General features: G+C 41.7%; 7 protein-coding genes across 8 annotated transcripts; 3 read left to right on the forward strand and 4 right to left on the reverse strand.

Annotated features, from left to right (window-relative positions):
• Nucleotides 1–1045: 1045 nt before the first annotated feature.
• On the reverse strand, nt 1046–13568 carry Vps13B (vacuolar protein sorting 13B). 2 transcript variants are annotated; one of them, XM_068298184.1, is made up of 12 exons: nt 12062–13561; nt 10617–12000; nt 9737–10563; nt 9468–9678; nt 6756–9403; nt 6464–6694; nt 5370–6400; nt 4940–5299; nt 4117–4881; nt 3559–4043; nt 1561–3494; nt 1046–1495 (listed from the first exon to the last, which is right to left on the reverse strand). In XM_068298184.1, the coding sequence occupies exons 1-12, from the start codon at nt 13352–13354 to the stop codon at nt 1280–1282; spliced, it is 11385 nt and encodes a 3794-aa protein (XP_068154285.1). In that variant the 5' UTR covers nt 13355–13561; the 3' UTR covers nt 1046–1279. The 2 variants fall into 2 exon arrangements, with proteins under 2 accessions (XP_068154285.1, XP_068154286.1); XM_068298185.1 differs by lacking the exons at nt 1046–1495; nt 1561–3494; nt 3559–4043; ... (5 more) ...; nt 9468–9678; nt 9737–10563 and having other exon boundaries at nt 11512–11651; nt 11710–12000; nt 12062–13568.
• Nucleotides 13569–14013: 445 nt separating this feature from the next.
• On the forward strand, nt 14014–15762 carry eIF2Balpha (eukaryotic translation initiation factor 2B subunit alpha). The gene is made up of 6 exons (XM_068296404.1): nt 14014–14121; nt 14178–14279; nt 14339–14705; nt 14762–15032; nt 15097–15265; nt 15461–15762. The coding sequence occupies exons 1-5, from the start codon at nt 14088–14090 to the stop codon at nt 15241–15243; spliced, it is 921 nt and encodes a 306-aa protein (XP_068152505.1). The 5' UTR covers nt 14014–14087; the 3' UTR covers nt 15244–15265; nt 15461–15762.
• Nucleotides 15275–15910, reverse strand: LOC137581988 (uncharacterized). The gene is made up of 2 exons (XM_068296409.1): nt 15764–15910; nt 15275–15695 (listed from the first exon to the last, which is right to left on the reverse strand). The coding sequence occupies exons 1-2, from the start codon at nt 15908–15910 to the stop codon at nt 15477–15479; spliced, it is 366 nt and encodes a 121-aa protein (XP_068152510.1). The 3' UTR covers nt 15275–15476.
• Nucleotides 15911–15925: 15 nt separating this feature from the next.
• Nucleotides 15926–16627, reverse strand: LOC137581987 (uncharacterized). The gene is made up of 2 exons (XM_068296406.1): nt 16251–16627; nt 15926–16194 (listed from the first exon to the last, which is right to left on the reverse strand). Exons 1-2 carry the CDS (start codon nt 16504–16506, stop codon nt 15926–15928), a joined length of 525 nt encoding a protein of 174 aa, XP_068152507.1. The 5' UTR covers nt 16507–16627.
• Nucleotides 16628–16781: 154 nt separating this feature from the next.
• On the forward strand, nt 16782–19498 carry Cog7 (conserved oligomeric Golgi complex subunit 7). The gene is made up of 3 exons (XM_068296402.1): nt 16782–16799; nt 16986–17465; nt 17529–19498. Exons 2-3 carry the CDS (start codon nt 17010–17012, stop codon nt 19281–19283), a joined length of 2211 nt encoding a protein of 736 aa, XP_068152503.1. The 5' UTR covers nt 16782–16799; nt 16986–17009; the 3' UTR covers nt 19284–19498.
• Nucleotides 19499–19666: 168 nt separating this feature from the next.
• On the forward strand, nt 19667–21679 carry alpha-Man-Ic (alpha-Mannosidase class I c). The gene is made up of 2 exons (XM_068296403.1): nt 19667–19699; nt 19782–21679. Exon 2 carries the CDS (start codon nt 19820–19822, stop codon nt 21296–21298), a length of 1479 nt encoding a protein of 492 aa, XP_068152504.1. The 5' UTR covers nt 19667–19699; nt 19782–19819; the 3' UTR covers nt 21299–21679.
• On the reverse strand, nt 21495–24043 carry LOC137581986 (uncharacterized). Its single transcript, XM_068296405.1, has 3 exons — nt 23611–24043; nt 22299–22593; nt 21495–22228 (listed from the first exon to the last, which is right to left on the reverse strand). Exons 2-3 carry the CDS (start codon nt 22423–22425, stop codon nt 21795–21797), a joined length of 561 nt encoding a protein of 186 aa, XP_068152506.1. The 5' UTR covers nt 22426–22593; nt 23611–24043; the 3' UTR covers nt 21495–21794.
• Nucleotides 24044–24118: the final 75 nt, after the last annotated feature.

Genomic DNA, 24118 nt, shown 5'->3' on the forward strand with positions numbered 1-24118 from the left:
CCTCCAAAGAGCTTTATTTATATAGGTACGTATGTCCACATTCATTAAAAATTCGTATATGCTCTATCATTTACTTCTTGAAGCAGCTCAACAAATGCCATTTGTTATGAAGACTTTTAGGGAAAACATAGAAAACAGGAAAAACAGTCTGTTCCTGGTCACGAAGAATTCGTTGCCTACATTTAAGCGCTGTACAAATACATACACATTTACATCTACATTTGTAAACGCGTATACTCCTGTGTGTGCGTATTGTGACAAAAGCGGAAACGAAAGACAAAAAAAGGTAAAACTTTAGGGCTAGCAACGCAACAGTCGAGTCGTAAAATGCACATCTTTTATAAACATTAAACAATAGACAATAGGCTATATTAGCCACGAAAGTCATACATGTTGTGTGTGTATTTGGGTGTGTGTGTGTGAGTCTTTGTGGGTTGTGGTCTCCCCGAGACATGTCAAAGACATTAAGAGAAGGCCAACGTTGAGATTTAATGAGCATCATATACACATATGTATAGCTGAATATGGCGGGTGCGGCTGCGATGGGCGTATATGGGTTTTGGGGACAGCATACCAAAAACCATAATTGAATCTTTTGGTTTTTGCACTGGATATTGCATGGAAACGAAACAAATTATATTCAAACGCAGGGTTAAAAATTTGAGAAACAATTTACTGCTGCGGCTGCTAGTTAATTTCACGAGTTTTGTCCTGGTTACGTGGTTGCGGTCTCGCCACCCCATCTACTGCACTTGACCTCTTTGTCCCATTCGTTTCCAGGACGAGGGCTTGGTACTGCTTGCAGTTGGCTATCTGCTTGCTGCCTTGCGCATAGTTTTAAGTTTTATTGTTGGCTTGCGGCTGGTCTTAACTAAAATCAATTTCATTAAATTGAATTTCTGCGGCATTGGCATGCATGTGCCATGTCCGTGTCCAGGTACCTATGTATACCTGTGTCTCTTCGTCCTTGTGCTGTCTTCGCTTTTGCCATGGCTTAAAAGTAAATGCCAAGAGGGCAGCCCAATTGGATTTTGGGTTTCGTATCTTTATCTTTTAAGTTCCTTTTTTATTTTCTGTCTTTTCTTTATTGCAAAATGGGTAACAAAAATTGGCTTCCGTCTTTTGTTATTTTTGGTTTTTGGCATAAATATGTGTATATACAGGATTTACAAAAAAAAAAAAAAAAACGAAATACTTGTGATTAACAATAAGGACACGGAGACACCGTTGGAATGGATATGTTATTATCTAGCACCTAGACGGCTGCACTCCAGTTATGTCAAGACTGCATGCGGCTTATTAGCTTCAGATAATGGATCAGATGTTCTCCAATATTAGGTTTGATATAGAAGATGCACTGCGTCTGTCGTTGAATGCGTTCATCGGGAACTTCATTGTGCAATTGAAGAAGATCGCTGAGAGAATCGTGGGTCATGCTATAAACGGTTGATGAATTAAGGAACTTCATAATGCGCTCATTGGTGTAATTGAGTTGCTGCAAAGGAAAGATTTCAATAGGTTTATTATAAATGAGATTGTAATTGGTATTTAGTGGCTTACCCCTTCCAGATCATCAGTCGGCTCTGGTTTAAGACTCAGATATAATTTGGTAGGATCTTCTCGGTCTGCCACCAATTCCACTTTAAGCACCGACGAGGCAAAAGCCAGGTCATCGTTGTTTGGTTCCATAATTGCCAAAATCGACGACGTAAGGAAGATAAGAGCCGGACGCAGTTGACCATTGACCAAAAGCGTGATCTCATAGAAAAACAATATCTGATCGTGACTGAGCTCTTTGGGTAAATAACGCCAAACGCGGTAGGATCCGGCATGCAAAGCCACATTTCTGGTTATGCTGGGCTCAACCTGCTGTGGCATTGCATTGAAGCCGACCGTGTGTAGGACACCCTGACCAGTCAAAGCTAGCATTTCGGCAGCACCACTGATGGGCTTGGTGAATGCTCCAACAATGCCTTTGGTAAGACCAGCAATGACACCAACAGAGCTGCGAGCTTCCAATGTGTGATGCGCCAGTCCACCGACAGCACCAAGAAGACTAATACCAAGTCCTGTCAAGCCTTGAGTAAGGCCATCAGCAAATCCCTGTGGGCGTGCCCGTCGTCTCGCCTCTGTAAGTTCAATGTGCTCCGCATCCAGAGTGAGGCGATCAAGATTTCTAGCAACAGAACCAGCTAATTTGGTCACTGAATTGACAGTGCCAGCTGTTACATTGCGAAGCAGTGAGGCAGAGCCTTGAGTCACGCCCACCAAGAAACCCCACGGGCCACGAAAGAGCCCTTGAACGGGCATGGAAATGAAATCACGTAGTCCCGTGCTAAAAGAACGTGCCAGGCCACTGGGACTTCCAAGAATCTCGAGGGAGCCAACGACCCAGCCAGCCCCAAAGATGGCTCCACTTAAATAATGAAGGCCCAACGATTGTCCAAAACGTAAGGGCACTGTTAGAATCTGCTGGCGCTCATAGCGGGAAAAAGAGAGCGGCGAATGATCCAAGGCAATGTAAAGTCTTGACGAAGTATGGACGGATAGAAGTAAGCTAAGCGGCTCCACAGTGAAGCTGTTTAGGAGCAGCGGTTCAGCTATACATAAGCCCTGGCCAATTACCTCCTCGGGCAGTAGAGTCTGTCCCTGGTCTAGCACAATTCGTTCAACCTGTAAGCAAGGAGTGTAAACACAATTGGAGGGTTCACATTCGACCAGGGTTTCCAGAAGTTGATTTAGATAAGCATCTTCTATATAAACGCGAAACGGTTGAAACTTGCAACGCACAGCCTGAAGTTGAAATTCGTCTTGATAGAAGACAAAGGAAAGCAAAGATACGGCTTTACTCTGATCCTGTTGTTGCTGGTAAACGGAATCTAAGTAAAACACTTGCGGCAATCCAGAGAAGCGCCTATACAATTGGTCAGCACAAAGCAATACAGGGAAATCGTATTTTCCACTAGAAAATAATTGATTATCCACTTGCAAGTTGGGCAATTGTAATCTTAGAACTCGCTGATCATCGTCATCATCAAAGGCTAACATAGTATCATCGGCATAGACATTGCATACCTCTGTCTTTAGGTAATCTTTATCACGCGAGTCTGTCTGCAGGCTAAAGACAAATCGCTTGACAAACACTCGAATCTTCATCTGGCGTTTTGTCTCGCACTCTTGGCTAAAATGAGCACATATTACATCCGATGCATCCGACTCGACCACTGGAGTATCGACGGTTGCATTTCGACTCGATTCCACTAGATCGTTGACCTCATTTTGTTTCTCTGGCATCTTCAGACGTGATCGTAAATCTTTTACCGAGAACTCCAATTGCTGGGCAATGTAGTAAATGTTGACGCGTATTACGCGATGCTTATCACAGACAACTACCTTCACATCACCATGATTTGGCACATGTAGCAACTTTGTCCAAGACTTATCTGTCCTAATTGGTTTGGACCAGCCAATCTTTTTCTTATCACACGATGGAGCTAAAAGGAAGGGGACAACTAAGTCACATCTTTCATGGCTAAAGAGTGGAGTGCAAACACTTACCATAAAACACAGCCAATGATAGATTACACATGGTGAACTCCACATCCGGAAAGTTGGCATACATTTGCGGCGGGGTATAATAGCATTTACTTTGGGGCGCTACCAATTGATTCCATTCGAAATGCTTGCCCACATTCTCGGAAGTTGTACAAGTGACATTGCTATTCCCAGAGGCACTAGTCTGGGCCACAATGAACTTTATATTGGTATTATTTGTAAGTATTATGGCTGGCGCTGTGTCCCGATAAACATTCAAATAGTAAACATTGTCCTTTTCAATCAATGTGATCATCAGTGGAATTGATTCGGAACCAGACTGTAAACTGAAGCAACGACGGGTAATGGGCATAGCCAATGAAATTGGTATGGATACATCCCAACTACCGCTCACAGAGAAGCACACGAAATAGACAAATGCCGTTTCGCTGGTATGTTTCACTTTTCGGGCATTCAAATCGTAAAATACGTCCATGTTGTTGCCAATACTAGAAATAAATTTTTTGAAAAAAAGCCCATTTGAAAATGTTTTGTAATTTTCTCTTTTTTATAGCTCCTTACCAATTCTGGTTTTTGTCCACAGAAATCAGAGTTCGATTTCGCACAGCCGAATCTAAAGAATTAATCTCTTCTCTGGAAGAGCTTTCCTTGTGATCCATTGTCAGGGGTAACGCGTGCAGTTTTATGTCTGTAAAATTGGTGCACACAAATTTAGAACGCAGCTTGAAGATTCGTTGGCCATCCTCCAGCTTGTACTCAAGCAGCATACGGAAAATCTCCTCGTTGCGTACTATAACAATATCTACGTAAGCATTGGGACGTAGAACCACATAACGTCCGGAATTGCTGTTGGTGGTGCCGACTGATTGGACCAGCTCTTCTAGACAAATGGCTGTCGACTGAGTCCAACTTGTGCTGTATGGTACATCGATGGTAAAGAGTTCGCTTAATGTGGGCACCATTTCCAGACTATTGGCCCTAAGATGATGACGCGTCCTTTTCTTTGGCACATGAATACTAACATCCAAGCCAGTGGCATTGATAAACGATCCCCAAGGCCGTATATCCAATCCTAAAGTGCAAGAGAATTCTCTTGTGGCTTGTGTACGATATTGAATGTCGAATTCATTTAAGAATTCCATATGGCGGTTTATACGTAGCTCTTCATGATCATTTAATGGCCACTTTGGTTTCAATGGCTTGCCTAACTTTTGAACAGATTCCTCAATTGTCCAATTAGCAGGATCAAAAGAGAAGAATTTATGCCAGTCCATGTTCTTTAGCATGAATGTGTATTCAGCTTCGGATGTGGAACTTAATGGAGCTCTGAAATAATACAAAAATTAATTGAGGAACCAATATAGAAGACGATTATGATACTTACGAAAATTGAAAGTTAACAAGATGCTCAGTGGTATGAGTGGTGGCTGTGCTTAGAGCTTGTCGTGCACCTTTACCGTCGAGTTCGAACACTTCTTGGGTGCTACATTCAACAGCCTTTAAATGGCAGTTAAGCATATTGCAAATCTCAAAGATTGGCCATATTGTGATAAGAATTCTCTGTGGTTGAAATTCATCCGACACTGAATCGAGAGCGATATCTTCTCTTAAAACCCGCACCCACACGCTGATGAATTGCTGTGAGGATTGTGTGGGCACTTTCACCAGCCAGGGTAAATTATTGTTAGGCTTTAGAGGAATATCGCCAGTGCGTCCCTTTCCACGGCCTGGGCCAAAGCGTATTCTTAAAAACGAGAAGCAGAACATGTATTAATCAAGTGTAGGGGACAACATACGCATTAATAACAACTCACCTCATGTTGACATCCGCAGAGCGTACCACCGACTGGTAGAAAGATGCGCGCCCTTTAGCTTCAAGCAAATGCTCCAAGGGACTGTTGTCATTGTATTGTTTGCCCTCTTGCCTAAACTCGGCTAGAAGTTCATATGGCAACATGCTAAGCAGCTCAATTTGACCCTTAACCAATATATACACCTGAGTGGCTGACAATTTTCCCACTTTGATGGTAATACAACCCTCACCGACTCGCAAATGCTGTACATTGTGGTCATCATCGAGCTTTAGTGCTATATGCACTGAGTCACTTGTCTCCATCTGCTCGGTCAAGGGATTCCTTATAAAGAACGTCAACTCCTGATTAAGGTAGTCGCTACGGAAATGATACAGTTGCAGTTCTTGCGGAGCAACCGCAATGCGTTCGCTTGTCCCTGTCTGGCCAAATGTGAAATAGGTCTGCATCCTATTGACTATCACACACTTGGGCATCAATGTATGCATTTTATCACGCTGCTGTAGCAACTCCTCCCAATGCTGTTTTGAGCTGAGTAGTGTATGAATTACACATGGGCCGCAATTTATTCGGAGTTTATCAATCAAAAAGTTGGCCTGCACTATGCGTTCCCGATTATTGAATCTTGCATAGCTCTGGAACTTCATCGGTTCCACAATATCAATCATATTGAGGAAGCCGTAATCCAGACACTTTATTCGGCTGCGGAAGTTTGTTTCCATGGTAAATTCATTGCGGCTGAAGATGGTGGAATGGAATTGCAAATCTTCAAAATGCACTGTGAGAAAAGTTTGCCCAATCTCAGTCGTCTGCTTAAGATTATAATTCTTAAGAAGCGGTGGCAGCTCATTGTGCGCATCGGGCTGGTTAAGAAAATTAAGCTGAATATCTTGACAACAAAGGAGGAATTGCAGCTTGGGCACCGCTTCCTCACGAAAAGTGGTGTCAATACGCAAACAACCAACAAGAACTCTTGGATGCAAAATGAAGTCGTTGCCATTATCGCTTCCAAAGTCCATGCGACTGCTATCGATCTAGATGTTGAAAATAATTTGAGTTTCAGGAATGAAATTGGGATTATTACTATTTTTATTTACCGAAAATGGGATGTCTTCATCTTCCTCTCCCTCGAAGCAGGTGCCATCTACGGAAATCAGGGATTGCATTATGACCACTCGCCAAATATTGGCACAGATTTGATGTTCCGGCGGCGGATCTAACTGCTTCGTGGTTGTTTCCGATAACTCAAAGTCACAGTAGTGCAGAAAAGTCTCGTGCGTTTCACTGAAATATTCCATGCGACAGCTGATGTGAACGGGATTGCTGGTCTGTGTGGAGAGACTCTTGTTATACAGTGATAATGCAAAACGAAGGATTAGACAAACTCACTGGCATGGGCACTGGATAGATATGTATTTTGGTCATTTGCCTTGGTTGAGGATAACGCCAACAAATGATGCCATAATTCTTCTTTATAATCTGAACTTGGTATGGCATTGGCAGAACAGACTCGCTATTCAGATGGACAAACTGAAAAGCTCCAGCACGAAGATCATCCTGATAAAATTCGGCATTGTTTTTCCGATCATGGCGGGCTCGATGCACTGAATCCTGAGATGGTGTAAAACGCAATAAAGATTCGGGTGCCAACTCCATGGGTTCCCCAAGTACTGGACGATGTCGAAGAAATTGCTGCCATTCCGTATGAATAAACTCCATGATATGTTGAAGTCCGCCTTGAGCCTTTCGCAACTGTAGAATGTTTAGAATGCTGGCATCCATGTGCAGTAAGTTAAGCTTAAGTGTGGCGTTGATAAGAAGTTGGTCGCACCATGATTCACTCAACAGATCTGCCGACAAACGCATCAACAAGGGATGCAACATGATCTTGTCACCCGATTTGATATAAAACGCCCCCAAAGTTGATCGTATGGTGGCTTTCTGGGGACGATCGTTGAACTTGATGCGTGAACTAAAGTCCAAGCAAACAACGCTACATTTGTAAGTAAGAGCTTCGTCGTAAAACTTTACCGTAATCCCATCAAACGATAAATGCAACCGATCGGCGTTATAGCATTGCAATTTTAGTTGGCTCAGCTTTGATGTTTGGGATACAACAGGACGCTCGCTACGCACCGCAAAGCAGGGACTCTCGTGAAGAACGGTATAGATTTTGATGAGATCGCAGGCCAATTGCTTAATTTTGCTCTCACAGAAACGGAAGATGATTGGTTTACCCAGCTCAACATCTATTTCCGTCTGATGGGATCGGTCTATGTGGGTTTTTATCGTTAATAGAGGTGGTGGAATTTTCGAGCTGTTTAGCATGCCGGGTAGAGTCTCGAAAATGGCATCACTGAACTGAGCTCTTGCTGTGTCGCTCTCATTTAGGACTTCAACATTGCCGACACTAATATTAAAGTCGAAAATGGATGCCTGAGTGATGACTGATCTTAGACTTTGTGTAGATATAAAGCTTGGCTGGGATACAGTCAACAGAAGAAGCGGATTCATTACAGGATTTTCAACATCATCTAATTCCAAGATATCGTAGATCTTCAGCACAAAAGTACCAGCTACGAATGACACACTTTTGGGATAGGTAAAGCTAGAACTATGTTTGTGACGATAGAATTTGGGATCCACTTCAATCAATTTCTGATGTGAGGATGCAATGGAGACTTTTCCGGGAGCCATTTGAATACCAGAATCACTAAAACATGAACCAATTACGGTTTCTTTGCTGCCATTTCGTTTACTATTCATCGGTACTCTTGACAGTTCCTGGTGAACCTGGTGGTTCTTGGTTCCTGGCTGGTATTGTAATAAACTGAAGTCCGATAGTCGTATTGAAAGTGAGTTAGCTTCACTGTCCTTCCCTCTGGTTGTATTTGGTCCTGGACTTCTGGCCAAACAGTTTTCCCTAATGCAAATCTGTTCGAAAATACTCTGTAGCCTCTGGATACGCACAATAATGCAGGACATAAGGTTGATCTGGTGAGTGGTAAGCGTAGCTACAAAGTCCGTAACACAATTGTATTCTATATTTTGGCCGCAGACCAAAAAACGGTCGTAGCTAACAGCAGGAGCATAGATCATAATGAAATCGAAATCCTTGAATATGCTCGTATGTTGCAACTCTTTGGATTGTTGCTGATTATTCCACTCAAAGGCTGGGTTACTATGCTCACTGGCACGCTTTTCTTCCTGATAATATTTTTGTGTCTGCAGCCAATTGCCACTCGAAAGAGAAATATTTTTCACACTTAGCTCATATTGACGATCCTCGACCAAAGCCCCTGGGGTGTTCAACATGTTCAATTCGGCGGCCTTATGGTAAATATCCTGGCGTATAAGTTGACGTACTAACGGGTTTTCCAATGGACTGGGCGTTAGTTTCACGCTTTCAACACGCAACATTAGAACACTGCAACACTTTTTGCCAGTCTCCAGTGGTATATACACATAGATGCCCTTGCAATTTAAATGCACCATTGGCAAATCTTGAACTGTTGTGATGCTTCTGTCCAGATCTTGGTGGGTATTAACAGTTTGATCATTACTAGTACTCCTTATGATATCAAACACCTCACACAGCGGAATGATAAACTCGGTTATCTGATCCAAATCTAACACCATTTCAATAGGTTGAACATCGATAAGAATCTCAGATATAGTATGCTCTTTGTTATAGTGATTTCTTGCACCGATCTTGGCGTATAGATCTTGAAGGTTAACCGTTGTGATCACCGTACTGATCAATGGTAAATTGCTGTTATCACCCAACATTTTGATATGAAAGCCATCTTTCTTCTCCCATTCGCCGAGCATCTTGTCCTCGTAGTAGTCAAGTCCCAAATTCTCCACTTTCGAAGTGATTTTTGTGAAATCCGAATGCTTGTCAACGTTAAGCAGGAGATCCTCAAAAATTATGACAATCTTTCGTTTTTTGTGTACAGCAATGGATTCCATTTCCAAGCTTATTCGTGGAATTGTCCACTGGCAAAATAAGATTAGCGTCATTTGTTTTTTGGCAACTGCAAAATAAATCAGACTATCGGTAAAAAAAGTTTTTGTTATGAGATTCAATTTGAAACTTGCCATTTTGCTTGTCCGGTGGCTCATAGTTGGGATCTAAGGTCAGAAATTCCTTAATAATGGGATAATTTTGAGCGCTACCCGTATAGACTTCCAGCTTTGGTTTACGCGTCATAGGGGCTTCATTATGAGCTACTGGACTGTTGCCCTCATGGACACGCAAAGTTCTATGGATCTCATTTAAGATCTGATAATGCTCGTGCAGGAGTTTAATCTGCGACAAAAGAATTGATTAGTATTGGAATTATTCATAACCTCTAAGTGATACTTACTTTTTGGGCATTTACATTAATGGCAGACATATCGACATGAACATTGATAGAACACGACCCACGATTTTTTGATTCACTTTCCCGTGCATCCGCTGATTTTTTCTGCCAATCCACCTTCTTTTTAACTTCTTTGTCCAAAGGTGTTTGGTTGAAATTATCTGATTCTACGCTGAATTCATCATTGTTTGAAGGTGTCTGATCCTGAGTCAACGATTGTTCTGAGTCAACAGTTTTCTGATCTTCCAGCTTCTGGGATAGGGCCACTGTGATAGTAGTTTTTACTGGTGCTACAACAAATTCAGTGACATCTCCTTGACGGTAGCACACATTTAAATCGATCAGCTCAATCACCCAGTTGCTGTTCTCTTTGCCAGACATTTGAATCGTTGTCATAATGTTGCCACGCGAAATAATATCGCAATTGCTGGATTTGATCTTGACACGTGGCAATTGTATCGATGTGTATTCAACAGCACCGGTGGCTAAAGACTTGCGCAACATCACCTCACATATATCTATTTTAGCCTGGGCAATCTCGACAAGTACCACCATCGATCTAAGCTGGTTAATCAACTCAGCCACATCAAAACCTCCCGTAGTAGATACACATTCTTCATTCAATTGGCTAATCACTGGTTCCGCTTGTGTATGCTTCTCGTCCCGTTCGGAACTAAGGTGAATTGTTTCCTGTGGGACGGAAATCTTGCGACTAAGATTCCGACTAGTACGCCTTTGCTGGTAGTCGCTAAAGGGCAAAGCACTGGGCGATGCCATGGAAAATGTGGATATCCCAGATTGGCTAAGTGTTTCCTGCTCCGGTTCCAAATCTGAAGAATGCAATATGATTATTTAAGGAATTGTAAAAATATTAAGATCCTACCATTTTCTATTGATTTGTTCTGCTCACTGTGCTCGAGAAAATTCAGGAATTGTAACAGATACATGTCCATCGTGACACGAATTGGTTCTATCCATAAACAGACAACAGTGACTGGCGTATTATGATCAGACTTCTGTTCCAACAGTGGATATTGCAATTGCATTTCCAGAAACCTTTTTTGTAAGCCCTTGTTTGTGGATATAACCACATTGCGTATATTCATCATGGTGTGATAGGCATCTGTGTTAAGACTACGCAACGATGTTAACATAGCTAAATGGGAGTGGTATTTTCGATAGTTTAGACGAAACTTTGTGGCTAACGTTTGCAGCTTGATCACATCGGAGGATGCACTAGCCTGGGCCACGAGATGAGCCAACCCACAAAGATTCACAGAGTTGTATTCGAGCATAAGGGGTATCATACGTGACACCAAAATCAATTCGCGCTTGGAAAACTCTATGCTGACAATCTCAGCTTGTATCTCAGCAGTGTCCAATGCAGCATCATTGGGCCGCCAAAGGTGTGGTAAGAGAAGTCGATTTAACGAGATTTGCATGCGTGGGATGTTGAGTAACTTAGCCTTGCCCATTTCCGGCGTAGTGTTCAGCGCCATCAATTGAAGATTTTTCACATTGAATTTATAGCTACTATAGCAGCTATCGATGACTTCGCGTGGCTTGTCCTTTAATTGGGTGATGAGTTGAACTAGCCGTTTAGGATTGGCCGGTCCGCAGAATGTGCCCTCTACCAAGGGAAGTTTCAGCTGCAAATATGGAAGCAACGACTGCTTAACCGTAGTAGACAAATAATGGTGTCCAGTTGCGGACGGGGACGAGCTCTCCACGTGCTGGTGGTGATGCTGCTGACGGGGATAAAACTGAATAATCATGTTACGCAGCTCAATTTTGTAGGTACACGTGGGCACGATTCCGATCAGGTATTCGAAGTCTGCAAAGGTCAATGTGGCACTCGGGTCAGCTGACATACGATCGCGTTCCAACCTCTGCTCTTCTGGGCTAATTATTTTGGAGTCTGAGTGATATCCCGGATAATCGTAAGGACGCAATAAATCGCTAATTACATTTTTAACCTGTAGAAACGACTGCGAGAAATGGAATGTGATTCCAGCGGACAGCAGGCGGTATTGGACCCTTAAACCTATATCCTTCACTTGGTGCTCGCTGGGCTGAGTCTTGTTGGGTGCCAATGGGGCGCGATACTCCACAATGTCGAAAGCAAGAACAGGACTACGGAAGAGCATGTACTCGTCGGTGTGTCGAGCAATGTAGTCATCATAGTTATGGCTGCACCAAACACGGTCCGCCAACAGGTAATGCTTATCGAAAAGGCTCTTGTCCGTAAAGGAACGATCGCTAACGAACTACAAAATAATCCACATTACAATAAGGCATTACAAACCACCCCAACCACCATTACTTTACCTCCTGTGTGTTAATCAATTTGCGATCAACTATATCTTCGCTACGATATGCTCCCAAAGGTTCCATGGAAATGCTTGACAGTCCAGCCCTTACGTTGGTCCAATCGTTTTCCTTCAACTGAGAGCGCTCATAGTAAATGCCACCCAAACTAATCCTCAAGATGGGAGTGTAGCGTATCCTCTTCATCCCACCCATCGCCTGGTCGGTAAAGTATTCAGAGTTTTTAAGCTGAAAGTTAAGCTGTTCTGCATAGATGCCCAGGTCGAAGACATGACCCATTATCTCATCAGCCGATGGCGCTGGCGCTTGACTTTCGAAGCTGGGCAGCAGATTCCATGCCCACCAGAGCATGCTCTGACTCTCTCCCCTGGCATTTCGATCCTGCGGATCATTCGGATCATTGGCTGTTTCGTCTGGGTCATCCGAATTGAGTAAATCGTCGTGCATCTCGTTTGGTTTTAATTCCACCAGCATTTTAATTAGCTTCATGACCATGGGAAATTGTAGTGATGATACATTGATGTCTAAGGCCTTGGTAAAAACGCCAATTCTAGTGGTGCTGGATGTGCTCGCCGTGTGGGCATTATATTTTCGGAGAACCCGACATTCGAGGGTGCAGCGATAGAGAACCGGCTCCTGGCACACCTCAATCTTGCCAGCTGTATTCCGCTTGTCTAAGCAAATGGTTAGATCCGAAATCTCCAACAATTTGCGAATAAACACAGACACTGGATGGACATCTACCATGGCTGACTGCCATTTGTCATTAGCCGAACTGAAAGTTAGGCATTGCACATTCATAGACACCACAATGTCATCTTCCACATACTTTAAGATGATATTATGACATTGCAGAGTGATGTTATTAATAATCTTATTAACAACGCTGGACCCGCCAACGCCTGCACCAGTTGGGCTTGTTGCGGGCTCGGGTGTTTCTGTGGATCGCCTTGCTCTCCGGAGTTGCTCCCGTTGGAAATTCTGGCGACGTTGTCGGCTTGCGTCATCCGGCAATTTGGCAACAAATTCAATGGTATTTATCACAATCTTCACCGGCTCGGACATCAGTTTTGTCCATGGCACTTGGATGCTCAGCTCGTGGATGTGTCCGGACACCAGCTCAACCGGCAAATTCAACTCCTCCTCGAGCACATCTAGGCGCAAATCCAAGTTATGGAAAGTCACCTCGCCCTCCCACAGCGACACCTGAGCATCTTCGTCACGAAAGTTCTTTACATATTTCGCCACGTAATTAAGCAAGATCGGGGTGATATAGGATTCTAATTTAAACATGGTGTCGTGACTTTTTTGTGGCTGTTGCTTCTGGTCCTGTCAGGGTTGGGTTAAGTGCAGCTCCGCATTTACTTGGATGTCGCCGTGTCTAATTTAATGCACATGCTGATAATTTTGTTTCGTTTGTGTCAAGCCGGAAAAAAAAACAACAAAATACTATTGCCAACAAATTTGTTTGTTTATGTTTCGACAAACGGGCCAGTGTTGAATAAGATAGTTGATATTTTAGCACCGTTCACACCAGTACCTATTTTAGCACCGTTCACACCAGTATTGCTTTCTCAAATGATCTGAATGCAGTGCGTATTTTGTATTTTAGCGCTGCAACACCGCCTAAGGTGAGTGAAAGAGAGAGATGGATTAAGAAAGTGAGAGAGTTTCCGTGACAGAGCGAATGGTGTAAAGAGTGAGGGAGTTAGAGAGAGAGAGAGCATCAGTTCTTGGGGATGCATTCTGGCAGTTGGTTGTGTGTCTCCATGGTTGCTGTCGCGATATATGGATTTAGTACCTGCTCGTACAGGTAAGTATTATATTATTTCTAGTATTATTATAACATAATCGATTAAAATGCGTTTTCAACTTTAAAGATTTGTGCAAAATAAGATAGACATTTAAATGTTTTTCCTTCTTTCTATTGTTGGGTGTGAATACGCCCTTAGAATACAACCATGTCCTAGTCAACACTGGCAAACGTGTGCTGCAGCAGCAACAGTTTTACCGATTTCTATTCGAAATGCCACAAATTACAAAAAATAGCGACGAATTTGGTAAGCATGAATGACAAAAACTATGTGCTAAACATTTAACCAACTAACCATTCTAGATGTGGCCAAGTACTTCCTGCATCTGTTAGATGAAGATAAGGATTTATCGTCAGGAATTGCAGCCATCAAAACACTGCTATGGATACTAGAGAAGAAACAGTGTACGTACAAAAGTTTTAAATTCACTGCCCATGCTTTCTTTAAACGAATTCTCTTCCAGTTGGTACCATACACATTCTAGACACCACAATGCGGGAAGCGGTAGCCGCAATGCGTCAAACAGATCTATCCATTGCAGCCATTGTGTCAGCCGGTGAGCTCTTCTGTCGCTTTATAACTCTTAGTTTGGATGACAAGCACATGGAAGAGTGTCGGCAAATAATGCTTAATCGTGGAAAAATCTTTCTTACAAAACTGCTCAACTCTCGCCAAGTGATTGCTCAGCAAGCGCAGAGATTTATAAGTGATGGCTGCCGTATATTAACTCATTCACGGTCTCGTGTGGTTCTCAAGGCTCTGATAGCAGCTTCAAAGAACAAGAAATCCTTCCATGTCTATGTAACGCAAGGCGGAACAGGAAACTCTGGGTGAGGAAATGCATGAATAGAAAGACAAATAGGCACTAATTCCCATATATTTGTAGAGAGGAAATGGTTGAAGACTTGCAATCAGCTGGCATTGATTGCACATTAATTTTGGACTCGGCGACAGGCTATGTCATGGAATCGGTGGACTTTGTCATGGTGGGTGCTGAGGCGGTGGTAGAGAGCGGAGGCATAATAAATCGCATTGGTAGTTACACCATGGGCTTGTGTGCACGTGAAATGAAGAAACCATTCTATGTGCTAGCGGAGAGTTTTAAATTTTCTAGACTGTATCCACTCAATCAACGGGATTTGCCAAATGAGTACAAGGTGAGACATCTCTATAAAATAATACTATAATATATAGGAGTTAAGTGTTAAATTTTTATTTTAGTACTCTCGAAAACACTTAAATGATGTGGCTAAAGTGCATCCACTAGTCGATTATACACCGCCTGCCTATATAACACTTCTTTTTACTGATCTTGGCATACTGACTCCGTCGGCAGTTAGCGATGAATTGATCAAATTGTACATGTAAAGCAACATAATTCAATAAAACGGTAAACAGACGCTTTTAAATTGATTTCATTATTGCATTACACCAAAATATATGTATAAATTAAATAAATTGAGAGAATCCATTCAAATCTTCCCAAGCACGCACACTTACACTCATGCATACACATATTGAAATTTGAAAAAATTTAAGCTTAAAATTTATGCATATTTATACGTAATTATCTGTATCTCTATAGATATATGGATATTCAATTACTGTTGTATTTCATCATCGATTTCCCAGTCAGAGCCCCAATGGTCATAGATGTCAAGACTATAATGAGATGTCTCGCTGCCATCATCAATGGTGAACTCGCTGTTATATTCCTCCAGATCGTCAGTGTACAAGTCGCTCTCGCTATCTTCTCCCTCTCCATCATTGCCGATTTCTGCTTCAAACGCGTAATCAGCTTCATCCAATTCGCTGGCAGTCTTTTAATAAGAAAACTATTATTGAATAACCTGTTGCTTACAGAAAAAAGATATTGTACTCTACTTACTACCTGACCCGACTCTATATTAATTTCTATCTGCAGCCTTATGTCCATTACTAAAAATGCCGTTGTGACCAGTACTGGTATGGTCAAACGGCTCTTCCAAGCCAAATCCGTGAGAAATAAGAAGACATTGCCGAAAGTGGAATCCATTGTGGTTTTTCTTTCTTAGTGTGTTTCCTCCTCGCTATTCTCCTGCTGCTCCTCCAATGCGTCGTGTTTGACAATGTTAACCAACTCCCCCACTGTCAGCGCCTGGTGCGGCAGTAAGTGCCGCTGGAGTCGTCCACTTTCGATGGGCGTATCGAGTTCCAGCTGCTCTTCAATAAGTGCCGAACCGTTGGACGAGGCCAACAATAAACGCATGCAGTCCTGACGTTTCTCCTGCAGAGAATCTAACAGCTTGCTGCCTTTTTGAACTTTGGCCAACTTACGCTCTGTTGCAGTGCAAGAGAATTAATGAAGTGATCTCTGTCAGCTGTCTTTAGCTTACCGAGTAATTGCAAATAATTTGCCGAGTCTGGCAATGGCTCGTGTGGGGGGCGAGTTTTAGGACTTGTTTTACCAACCGTTTCTACGTCTTGGTCCTCCTCCTCATCCTCCTCCAACACCACCTGCTGTTTGTTGTTGTTGTCTTTGTGAGATGCGAAATTATCCTCGAAACTCTGATCCTCGCTAGTAATTTGTTGTTGTTGTAATTCAATGCTATTGTTTTTCATTTGCCAAGGATCGGCATTGCAAACTGACATGTTTTTTTTAAATAAAATAACTATATAAACTGATGAAATCTACTGAAAATTCACTGATACATTTGTTTTTGTTGCTAAATTGTTTTTTTTTTTTTTTTTATTATTTAGTTGCAAACAACAGTTTTCCTCTCTTTTGTTATCGATAAAATCTTTATCAGCTAAACAGTGTCTGCTAAAAAAAAATGCCAAAATATACAACAACATATATTTGAATTCATTTTTAAAAACCTTGACAGAATGCAAAGATTCCATTTTTAAATCATGCATTTTATTTTTGAGTACAAAAATTAATAGTTGAGTGAAAGATTTAATTAATAATATGTATTTATATAGAAATTCTCATCTTTCTTTTTAACTAAGAACGGCAGCACTGATGTGGCTTAAATGACTTCAAGGAAATTAGGCTAAACTGCCAACACTGCTGCAAAGTGTGGCAAAACTACATCAAATCACAATAAAAATATCAAAATATTCCACAGCCTTCTTAAAGTTGATTTAAAATAATGGATATATCGGCATTGTCGGAGCCGAATTTTAGTCCTGCTGAGTGGATAAACACCAACTACAAGAAGTACGTGGAGGAGAATGTCAAACAAGGTGGAGAAAAAACCGCCTCGGCTTTTATTCAAAGTTACGTGGCCAAGTTGCAGTTATATGTCCAGCAGGTGAATTATGCTGTAGAAGAGTCCAGCCAACAGGTGGTGTCCAGTATGCCACGCATTGCGAAAGAAGCAGCTACTCTTCAGAGGGATGTGCAGGAACTGCAGGAGAAAATGCTGGCCATGCGCCAGGAAGTTGCCGCCGTGCAGGACGAGACCGGTGAATGTATGGCCACGTTGGAACGTCTCAACACACTGCAGTCAAAGTTACAGGCGGCTAAAGAGTCTTTGCAAGAGTCGGATGGGTGGGGCAATCTCTTGGCCGAGTTGGAAGATGGATTCGAGAGGAATGATTTGAAGGTATGTACATGGTGGGAAATATCAATTGGTAAAATTCAATAATATGAAATTTTTTATTTTTAGGGTATTTGTGAGAAGCTAACAGCACTGCAAAAGTCCCTACAAGCACAGGAACAACTTGCCGGTCATGCTGAACGGCTCACCCAGGTGGAGGACTTTAAAAATCGCTTGGAGGCATTAGCATCTCCGAATGTGGTGCAATGCTTTGCCGAATCCAATCTAGAACAGGCCCAGCACTATGCGGACATCTTTGATAGCATTCAACGACTACCACAGCTGCAGCAATACTATCGGGCTGTGCAGAAAAATGTTCTGCAACAGCAGTGGAAACAGACACTGGAGCAGCATCAACAGCAACACTTCCTTAGCCTATACTATGATCAGCTCCTGGAGCACTGTCAGCGTCAAGTGAAATGGTGCTCCCAATTGTTTAGTGGGGATCAGACCCAGCCGTTTTTGGTTTTGGCTGAGCTATTGCCTGCCCTGCAGCCAGCCAGGGACGTCCATATTCTGCAGTTGCTAAAGACATCGAATGAACGCTTGGAATTGCTATCATCGTTTGCACAGGCTAATCACAGCTTTGTTCTTCATTTAAATTCGTCGTTGGAACAGTCGCACATTATATTGCCCGAACATTTAAAACGGCAATTGGGCGAGGCGATCTTCGAATATTTCCACAAGTTTGTCCAACAATATCCTCGATTAGAGGAAACTCAATTATCAACGCAAGTGGATCGTTTGCTGTCAAATCAAGCAACGCCTAGTGATGCAGTGCGTCATTTGGTTGATAGCACACGGAAGTTATACGAGTGGCTTTATGAGGCATGCTCCCGTTGTTCGGTTATAACCAGTGACCTGGCTTTGTGTAAACTGATTACACTATTGAACGGCATCTTTAAGAGGCAGTTGGAAAACTTTGGACGTACCCAACGGCAATTGAGCCTCAGTCTCGGTTCACCCAAAAGCGAAAATTGGTCCCTTCTACAATATACAATGTCGCAGTTGCAGTGCCTGGCGGATTTTCAGATGCAATTAAATCAATTCGAACAGAATTTGCATACTCGTTTAGATGCTTTAGCTGGCAAATTGGGAAAATCCACGGATGGGCAGATCATAACCATATATCAGACATTGGATCAATCCACAAGCAAACAGTTGATCAACAGCATTAACGACTATCAGCAAAAGAAAACAGAAGCTAGCGAAACTTTGGGCATATTTCCACAAATATATGCCACTCTAAAAACTCATTTGACAGAAACGCACGAGATTACCCTCAACGTCTTGTTGCAGCCAATTGAGGTGCATCTGTCTCAGATAAGTCCTCCTCCGGTGGACGGTAATAACATGGTTTCATCTGGTATTGATATGCCTTCTTTTAGTTTTGCCCCCCAAGAGAGTATCACACAAATTGGGCAATATCTACTCACTTTGCCACAGCATCTGGAGCCGCTTCTTCTCTCTCCATCTGCCCTGCTGAAGCAGGCTTTGGAATTGTGCAATATTAAATACACTCAAGCCATTCCTTGTGCCGATGTCCTACTCTCCCTCGTCGTAGAACAATGCTGTCTTTTGTATCAGGCTCAAATACTGCAAATCAAATCATTGCCAAGTTCGGCGGCCACACAACTTAGTGTGGACATTGAATATCTATCGAGTGTACTTGAGGAATTGGGTCTTTCCATAAATCAGCAATTATCCCAGATTCTAACTCTATTAAAAGCGGCACCAGATCAGTATTTAGCTTTGAGCTCTGGCTGTGAGCCTCGTCTGGTGACTGCAATACGGCAGATGCGTAATATAATATCCACACAATAATTATAAGTTGATCCACAATTATTTATTAGAACTTTTCAAAGCTGTAAAAAGGAGTGAACCAAATATTTAAGTTCAATTTCTAATATTTCTAGCCATTATATTTATTTTTTGTAATACTTATATATATATATGTATAAAGTTAATGTGTCTAACCATGTAATCAATTGACTTCATAAAGTGTATAAAAATCAATAATACATACATATAGCGGGAAATTCGAATAGTTTAGAATATTTGTTTAGTTAAAGTAAGTAGAGAAAATTGCAATTTGTAGCATTCGATCAATATGTAAACAGCTGTCTAGTTTTTTTTTTTTTTTAACTAAGCTGCTGTGGCCTATTGGTAGTAATCGTTGTCAAGAGCAGTCGACAGTTAACGAGATCAGAATCGAGTCAGTAACAAACAGTATGAAGATTGTACGGCGATATCACTTTAATTGGACCAACGCCAGCTTTGCCTTTAATAATGGATTAAACATATTTTTACTTGTTGTAACAGGATTTATTTGCTTTTTACTAGTTCTAAGAAGCTGGAGGATGGTAGAAAAGCAAATTGAAGAGGAAACGGAGGTGGTTACCAGCATGATTTTACCCATTGCTGACCAGAGCGATATAGATAGACCGATTGATCTTCGAAGACGCGAAAAGATCAAGGAGATGATGCTTCATGCCTGGAAGAACTATGAAAAGTTTGCTTGGGGATCAAATGAACTCCGACCCATCTCACGCCGTGTACATTCGGGTGGCGTTTTTGGAGCAAACAAACTGGGAGCCACAATTGTCGAGAGCTTGGACACACTTTACATTATGGGTTTGGAGGACCAGTATAAGCGTGGCCGTGATTGGGTTAATACTCATCTATCATTGGATAATATTAATAAGACCCTTCCAGTGAATGATCTAAGTTCATGCTTCTTGGGATCCATGCTCACTCTTTATAGCTTTACAGGCGATGTTATGTACTTGAAAAAGGCTGTGCATATAGCTGATAAATTGCTACCGGCTTTTGAAACCCCCACTGGAATACCCCAACCGAAAATTAACGTTGTGACAGGCACTCTTCATGAAGGTCCTTTTGGCAATACGTATCTCTCAGACTTTGGAGCCCTTTACTTGGAATTTTACTATTTAAGCGATCTCACAGGGAATCCGATATACAGAGAGCGAGTCGAGACAATTCGTGATGTCCTTAGGAAAATGGATAAGCCAAAGGGACTCTATCCTGTTACATTTAATCCCAAGACTGGAAAATGGGGCAGAATTTTACATAGTTCAATGGGAAAGTTTGGTGGCCGATTCTTCGATTATCTAATTAAAGCATGGATGCAATCCGATTACACTGACAAGGAGTCTAGTGAAATGTATAAGGATGCTGTCAATGCCATTATATCAAATATGTTGGCTTTTACACCCAATGGGAAATCCTATATTTCGGATTGGAAATTTGGAAACTTGACTAACCAAATGGAACAGTTTGCTTGCTTCTCGGGCGGACTCCTAGTCTTAGGTGCGTCCCAGGGACTACACGTCCATTCGGCGAAATACGCCGAAGTGGGAGAGTCCATTGTTGAATTATGCAGACAAAGTTTCAAGCAATCGCCCACTCATCTGGGACCCGAACTCATTGGATTCACCAAAGAATCACAGAACAATATAAATCTTCGACAGAAACTATACTATACTCTGCGCCCTGAAGTCGTCGAATCTTATCTTATTTTTTGGCGTCTAACACATCAGCAAAAATATCGCGATTGGGGTTGGGAAATCGTGGAAGCATTGGAGAAATACTGTCGAACTCCCAATGGCTACGCGGGACTACAAAACGTTTTCAACGATAAGCCAGAGCACGATGATGTTCAAAGAAGTATTTTCTTGAGCCAAACCCTCAAGTATTTATATCTATTGTTCTCAGATGACTTTGTTTTGGCCATAGGTGACTGGGTCTTCAACAGCGGTGGCCATCCCTTACCCATGAAAGGGGGAAGTGATTATTATCGAGCACAAGTTGAAGTGTAGTCAAAAGATAATACAATATAATCAATTAAACTTTTTCCACAACTAATTCTGGATCAAAAGATCAACAATGATCAGACCTATTCTATTTAAATATTAACTTACCCTCGTGTCTCTTAAGTTGCCAACCTCATTAGGTTTCATAAGGAATAGGTATCCACAGAATTTCAGGCCATAACGCCAAGTTAAAGTTGTTAAGTTAAATTGTTTTTGATTTTAACACATCTAAACATGTTTTGGTTTTATTTGCTCAAGAAAAATAATTTGTCTACACATATAAAATTCTTACACATCGATAAATACTATAAATATATGCATGTATATATGTTTCAAAATATAATTCACATCTATGTAAAAGTAGCAAAATAAAGAACACTAAATTAAGTAACATACAGAACACTCACACACATTGAGCACACACTGATAAGCCCAGGAAATACATATGTATGTATATCTGGCAACTTTGCTGATTTGGCCCAATTAAAAATTCATTTTCCATTTAGAGCTGATTATTGGCTAGATGATTATCGAGGACCACCTGTATAATTCTCAGGCAGTCGCGTTGTCTATCCACTGTGTTGTCAATTAGTTCTTCGATAAAACGATTGGCCGCAATGTTCGTGTTCGGAGGAATATCCTGTGTACAGGATATATACTTGTTGAAGATCTCCGTGTTGATTGAGGTGGCCAAAAATTTCTCGCCCTCATCACGTTTAAGCAGCTTGTCCAGTGTCTGAGCGAGGGTAAGTAAATGCTCCTTGGTCTTTTGATATGCCTGCAGTTCCTGCAAACTAGCGAAATCCGCTTTGTTCAGTTGCACGGTTCTGTCGCCACTACCGCTGCCATTGCCCCCAAAGTCCTTAATTGCCTTATTTGTTAGTAGCTGGCGTATTTGATATTTGCGCTCGGACACAAAGTTTCCCAACAAATAACCTAGTATACATATAAACAAATGCAACTCATTAGTGCGATAGATGTCTAAAAGTCCACCGCTTCCACCCACCTGTGATGAGCATGAAGAAGGCAATTGTCAGGACGAGAGAAGCACAAGTTCGTTTCGAAACGTATTCACGATATTCCCGTGCACTATTAGCCCTCACGGCCGTTTCATAGCTTAGAACCTGATGCATTTTCTAATGTCCTCTATGGAGCCTTAGTTAGTGTATATATAGATTTCCTTAGGTTTGATAGAGTATTCTTTTAGCATAGACTTGCTGTTGTTGTTGTTGCTGATGTTATGAATGTGGAACATTTTGTTACCTCAATTGTACTTCCTTCTCATGCCTTTGTACTTGCGACTGCAGTGAAACAGAGAGAACAGAATTAATTGGCATTTTAATGGGTTTTAATAGTAACAGAACAATAAAACAATGAGTCCATAGGTTATTCGATTGGACAATGGCAAGTTCATTAACTAACCACTCATTGAGCCACAATGGGTCGATAATTCAATTTGAATTTTTCACGCTTGATTTACACATTTAAGCAAGTTCCTGACAGCTTTCAGGACCTCCGACCTTAGTTTGCCGACTAACCTTCACTTCACTCGATAAATATTTGATGAAAATTCCAGCCAAAGTGCAAATATTTTTCATCGAAAAAAAAATTGGCAAAAATAAAAAGCAGACGAGCTGCCAACAAAACGCTTTTCCCCGAAATTCCAAAATTTCGTTTTAGCTTTGTGACCATGAAGCTGTGCATTTTTGGCTGGTCAAAGACGAAAGGGAGGGAGTGGGTAAAGGATTTGGGCAAAAGCAATTTAAATTTAAACGTAACGGCTCTTTGGTAACCTTTTGCGGTAGTAATTATGAAGAAAATACAAAAATAGATTGAGTTTGGGATATCGAGTTTTAAACCCTTCTTTGGCATTACTTCTCAGTATTGATTTAGCAGTGGAAAATTTTCATTTTTAATTAACTCTTAAAATGGTTGCAAAATTTTAAATAGAAATTTAATTCCGTAAGCCAAAATCTTTCGCCTTTTTCCCTCTGGCTCTCTCTCTCTCTTCATCCTACACATTTCTTTCATTTGTTTTCTTATTTTGAAAAACCAACAACATACTCTGGGGAGCATGACTTCATCATCTACATTTCCACACCCCCACAACCACCCATCGACCCGCACATACATAGAATCAACCAACCAAACACCCACACAAACACACTCACTTCAAATGATAGTCAATGAACCTTAGCCAGCTGCACCCTCGCTTTGTAACTTTGGGCAACAGGCTGCACACAAACACAAACAAGGATCAACACGGTTATCCTGCTTCAGTTCCCTTTGCCATTTCATACACTACAACTTTCACTCACCCAACTGTCCAGTAATAATATCCTGCTGCACTTTTTGATACTTTTATTTTGTACTTTATCGGCAATCTATATTGAACTATGGTGCATCTGTTAAAAACAAAAAACAAAAATTGATAACAACTACATGGATTTAAGCCGGGCGATGTGTTGACATATGCAAATCGTTTGATGTTTGTTTATTTATTTTTCAAATGAAATGTTAAGCCGACACTTCGGTGCGACTTCCTTGCCGCCAAGTTGTGCACTGAGCGTCAGGCACGGCTTGAGGGGTCCTTAAATACCACACAACAGAGTGTCGCTTCGGGTCGGGTTTCTCTCTGAGTGTGTGGTGAGTTTTTCTCATGGCAGAGAGTACTGAAAGCTAGCTGTGATAGGTGCTCCGAGGTAGAGGTGGAGGCAATTCGATTTGGATGTTGGTCGGAGGATGAATTGGAAAGGGTTTTGCTGATGATTGCGGTCAAGTTAACTAAATCCGACTGTGGGTGTCCAAATTCGTTGCATTTACCCC

This window comes from Drosophila tropicalis, unplaced genomic scaffold, assembly GCF_018151085.1.
Source record: "Drosophila tropicalis isolate 14030-0801.00 unplaced genomic scaffold, ASM1815108v1 contig_859, whole genome shotgun sequence".
In the NCBI taxonomy this organism is placed as follows: Eukaryota; Metazoa; Arthropoda; class Insecta; order Diptera; family Drosophilidae; genus Drosophila; species Drosophila tropicalis.

Bases quoted from the DNA above. Each gene is read 5' to 3' on its own strand.
- LOC137581987 (XM_068296406.1), bottom strand. From the start codon at position 16,506: ATGTCAGTTTGCAATGCCGATCCTTGGCAAATGAAAAACAATAGCATT. The intron at 16,195-16,250 runs GTAAGCTAAAGA...GCACTGCAACAG, and splicing joins AAATTATTTGCAATTACTCG to AGCGTAAGTTGGCCAAAGTT.
- LOC137581988 (XM_068296409.1), bottom strand. From the start codon at position 15,910: ATGGATTCCACTTTCGGCAATGTCTTCTTATTTCTCACGGATTTGGCT. The intron at 15,696-15,763 runs GTAAGTAGAGTA...TCTTATTAAAAG, and splicing joins ATATAGAGTCGGGTCAGGTA to ACTGCCAGCGAATTGGATGA.
- Vps13B (XM_068298184.1), bottom strand. From the start codon at position 13,354: ATGTTTAAATTAGAATCCTATATCACCCCGATCTTGCTTAATTACGTG. The intron at 9,679-9,736 runs GTAAGTATCACT...CTTTTGTCGCAG, and splicing joins TTAATGTAAATGCCCAAAAA to ATTAAACTCCTGCACGAGCA. The intron at 6,695-6,755 runs GTGAGTTTGTCT...CTCTCCACACAG, and splicing joins TCTATCCAGTGCCCATGCCA to ACCAGCAATCCCGTTCACAT.
- alpha-Man-Ic (XM_068296403.1), top strand. From the start codon at position 19,820: ATGGTAGAAAAGCAAATTGAAGAGGAAACGGAGGTGGTTACCAGCATG.
- LOC137581986 (XM_068296405.1), bottom strand. From the start codon at position 22,425: ATGCATCAGGTTCTAAGCTATGAAACGGCCGTGAGGGCTAATAGTGCA. The intron at 22,229-22,298 runs GTGGGTGGAAGC...TATGTATACTAG, and splicing joins CTTCTTCATGCTCATCACAG to GTTATTTGTTGGGAAACTTT.
- eIF2Balpha (XM_068296404.1), top strand. From the start codon at position 14,088: ATGCCACAAATTACAAAAAATAGCGACGAATTTG. The intron at 14,280-14,338 runs GTACGTACAAAA...ATTCTCTTCCAG, and splicing joins GATACTAGAGAAGAAACAGT to TTGGTACCATACACATTCTA. The intron at 14,706-14,761 runs GTGAGGAAATGC...ATATATTTGTAG, and splicing joins GGCGGAACAGGAAACTCTGG to AGAGGAAATGGTTGAAGACT.
- Cog7 (XM_068296402.1), top strand. From the start codon at position 17,010: ATGGATATATCGGCATTGTCGGAGCCGAATTTTAGTCCTGCTGAGTGG. The intron at 17,466-17,528 runs GTATGTACATGG...TTTTATTTTTAG, and splicing joins TCGAGAGGAATGATTTGAAG to GGTATTTGTGAGAAGCTAAC.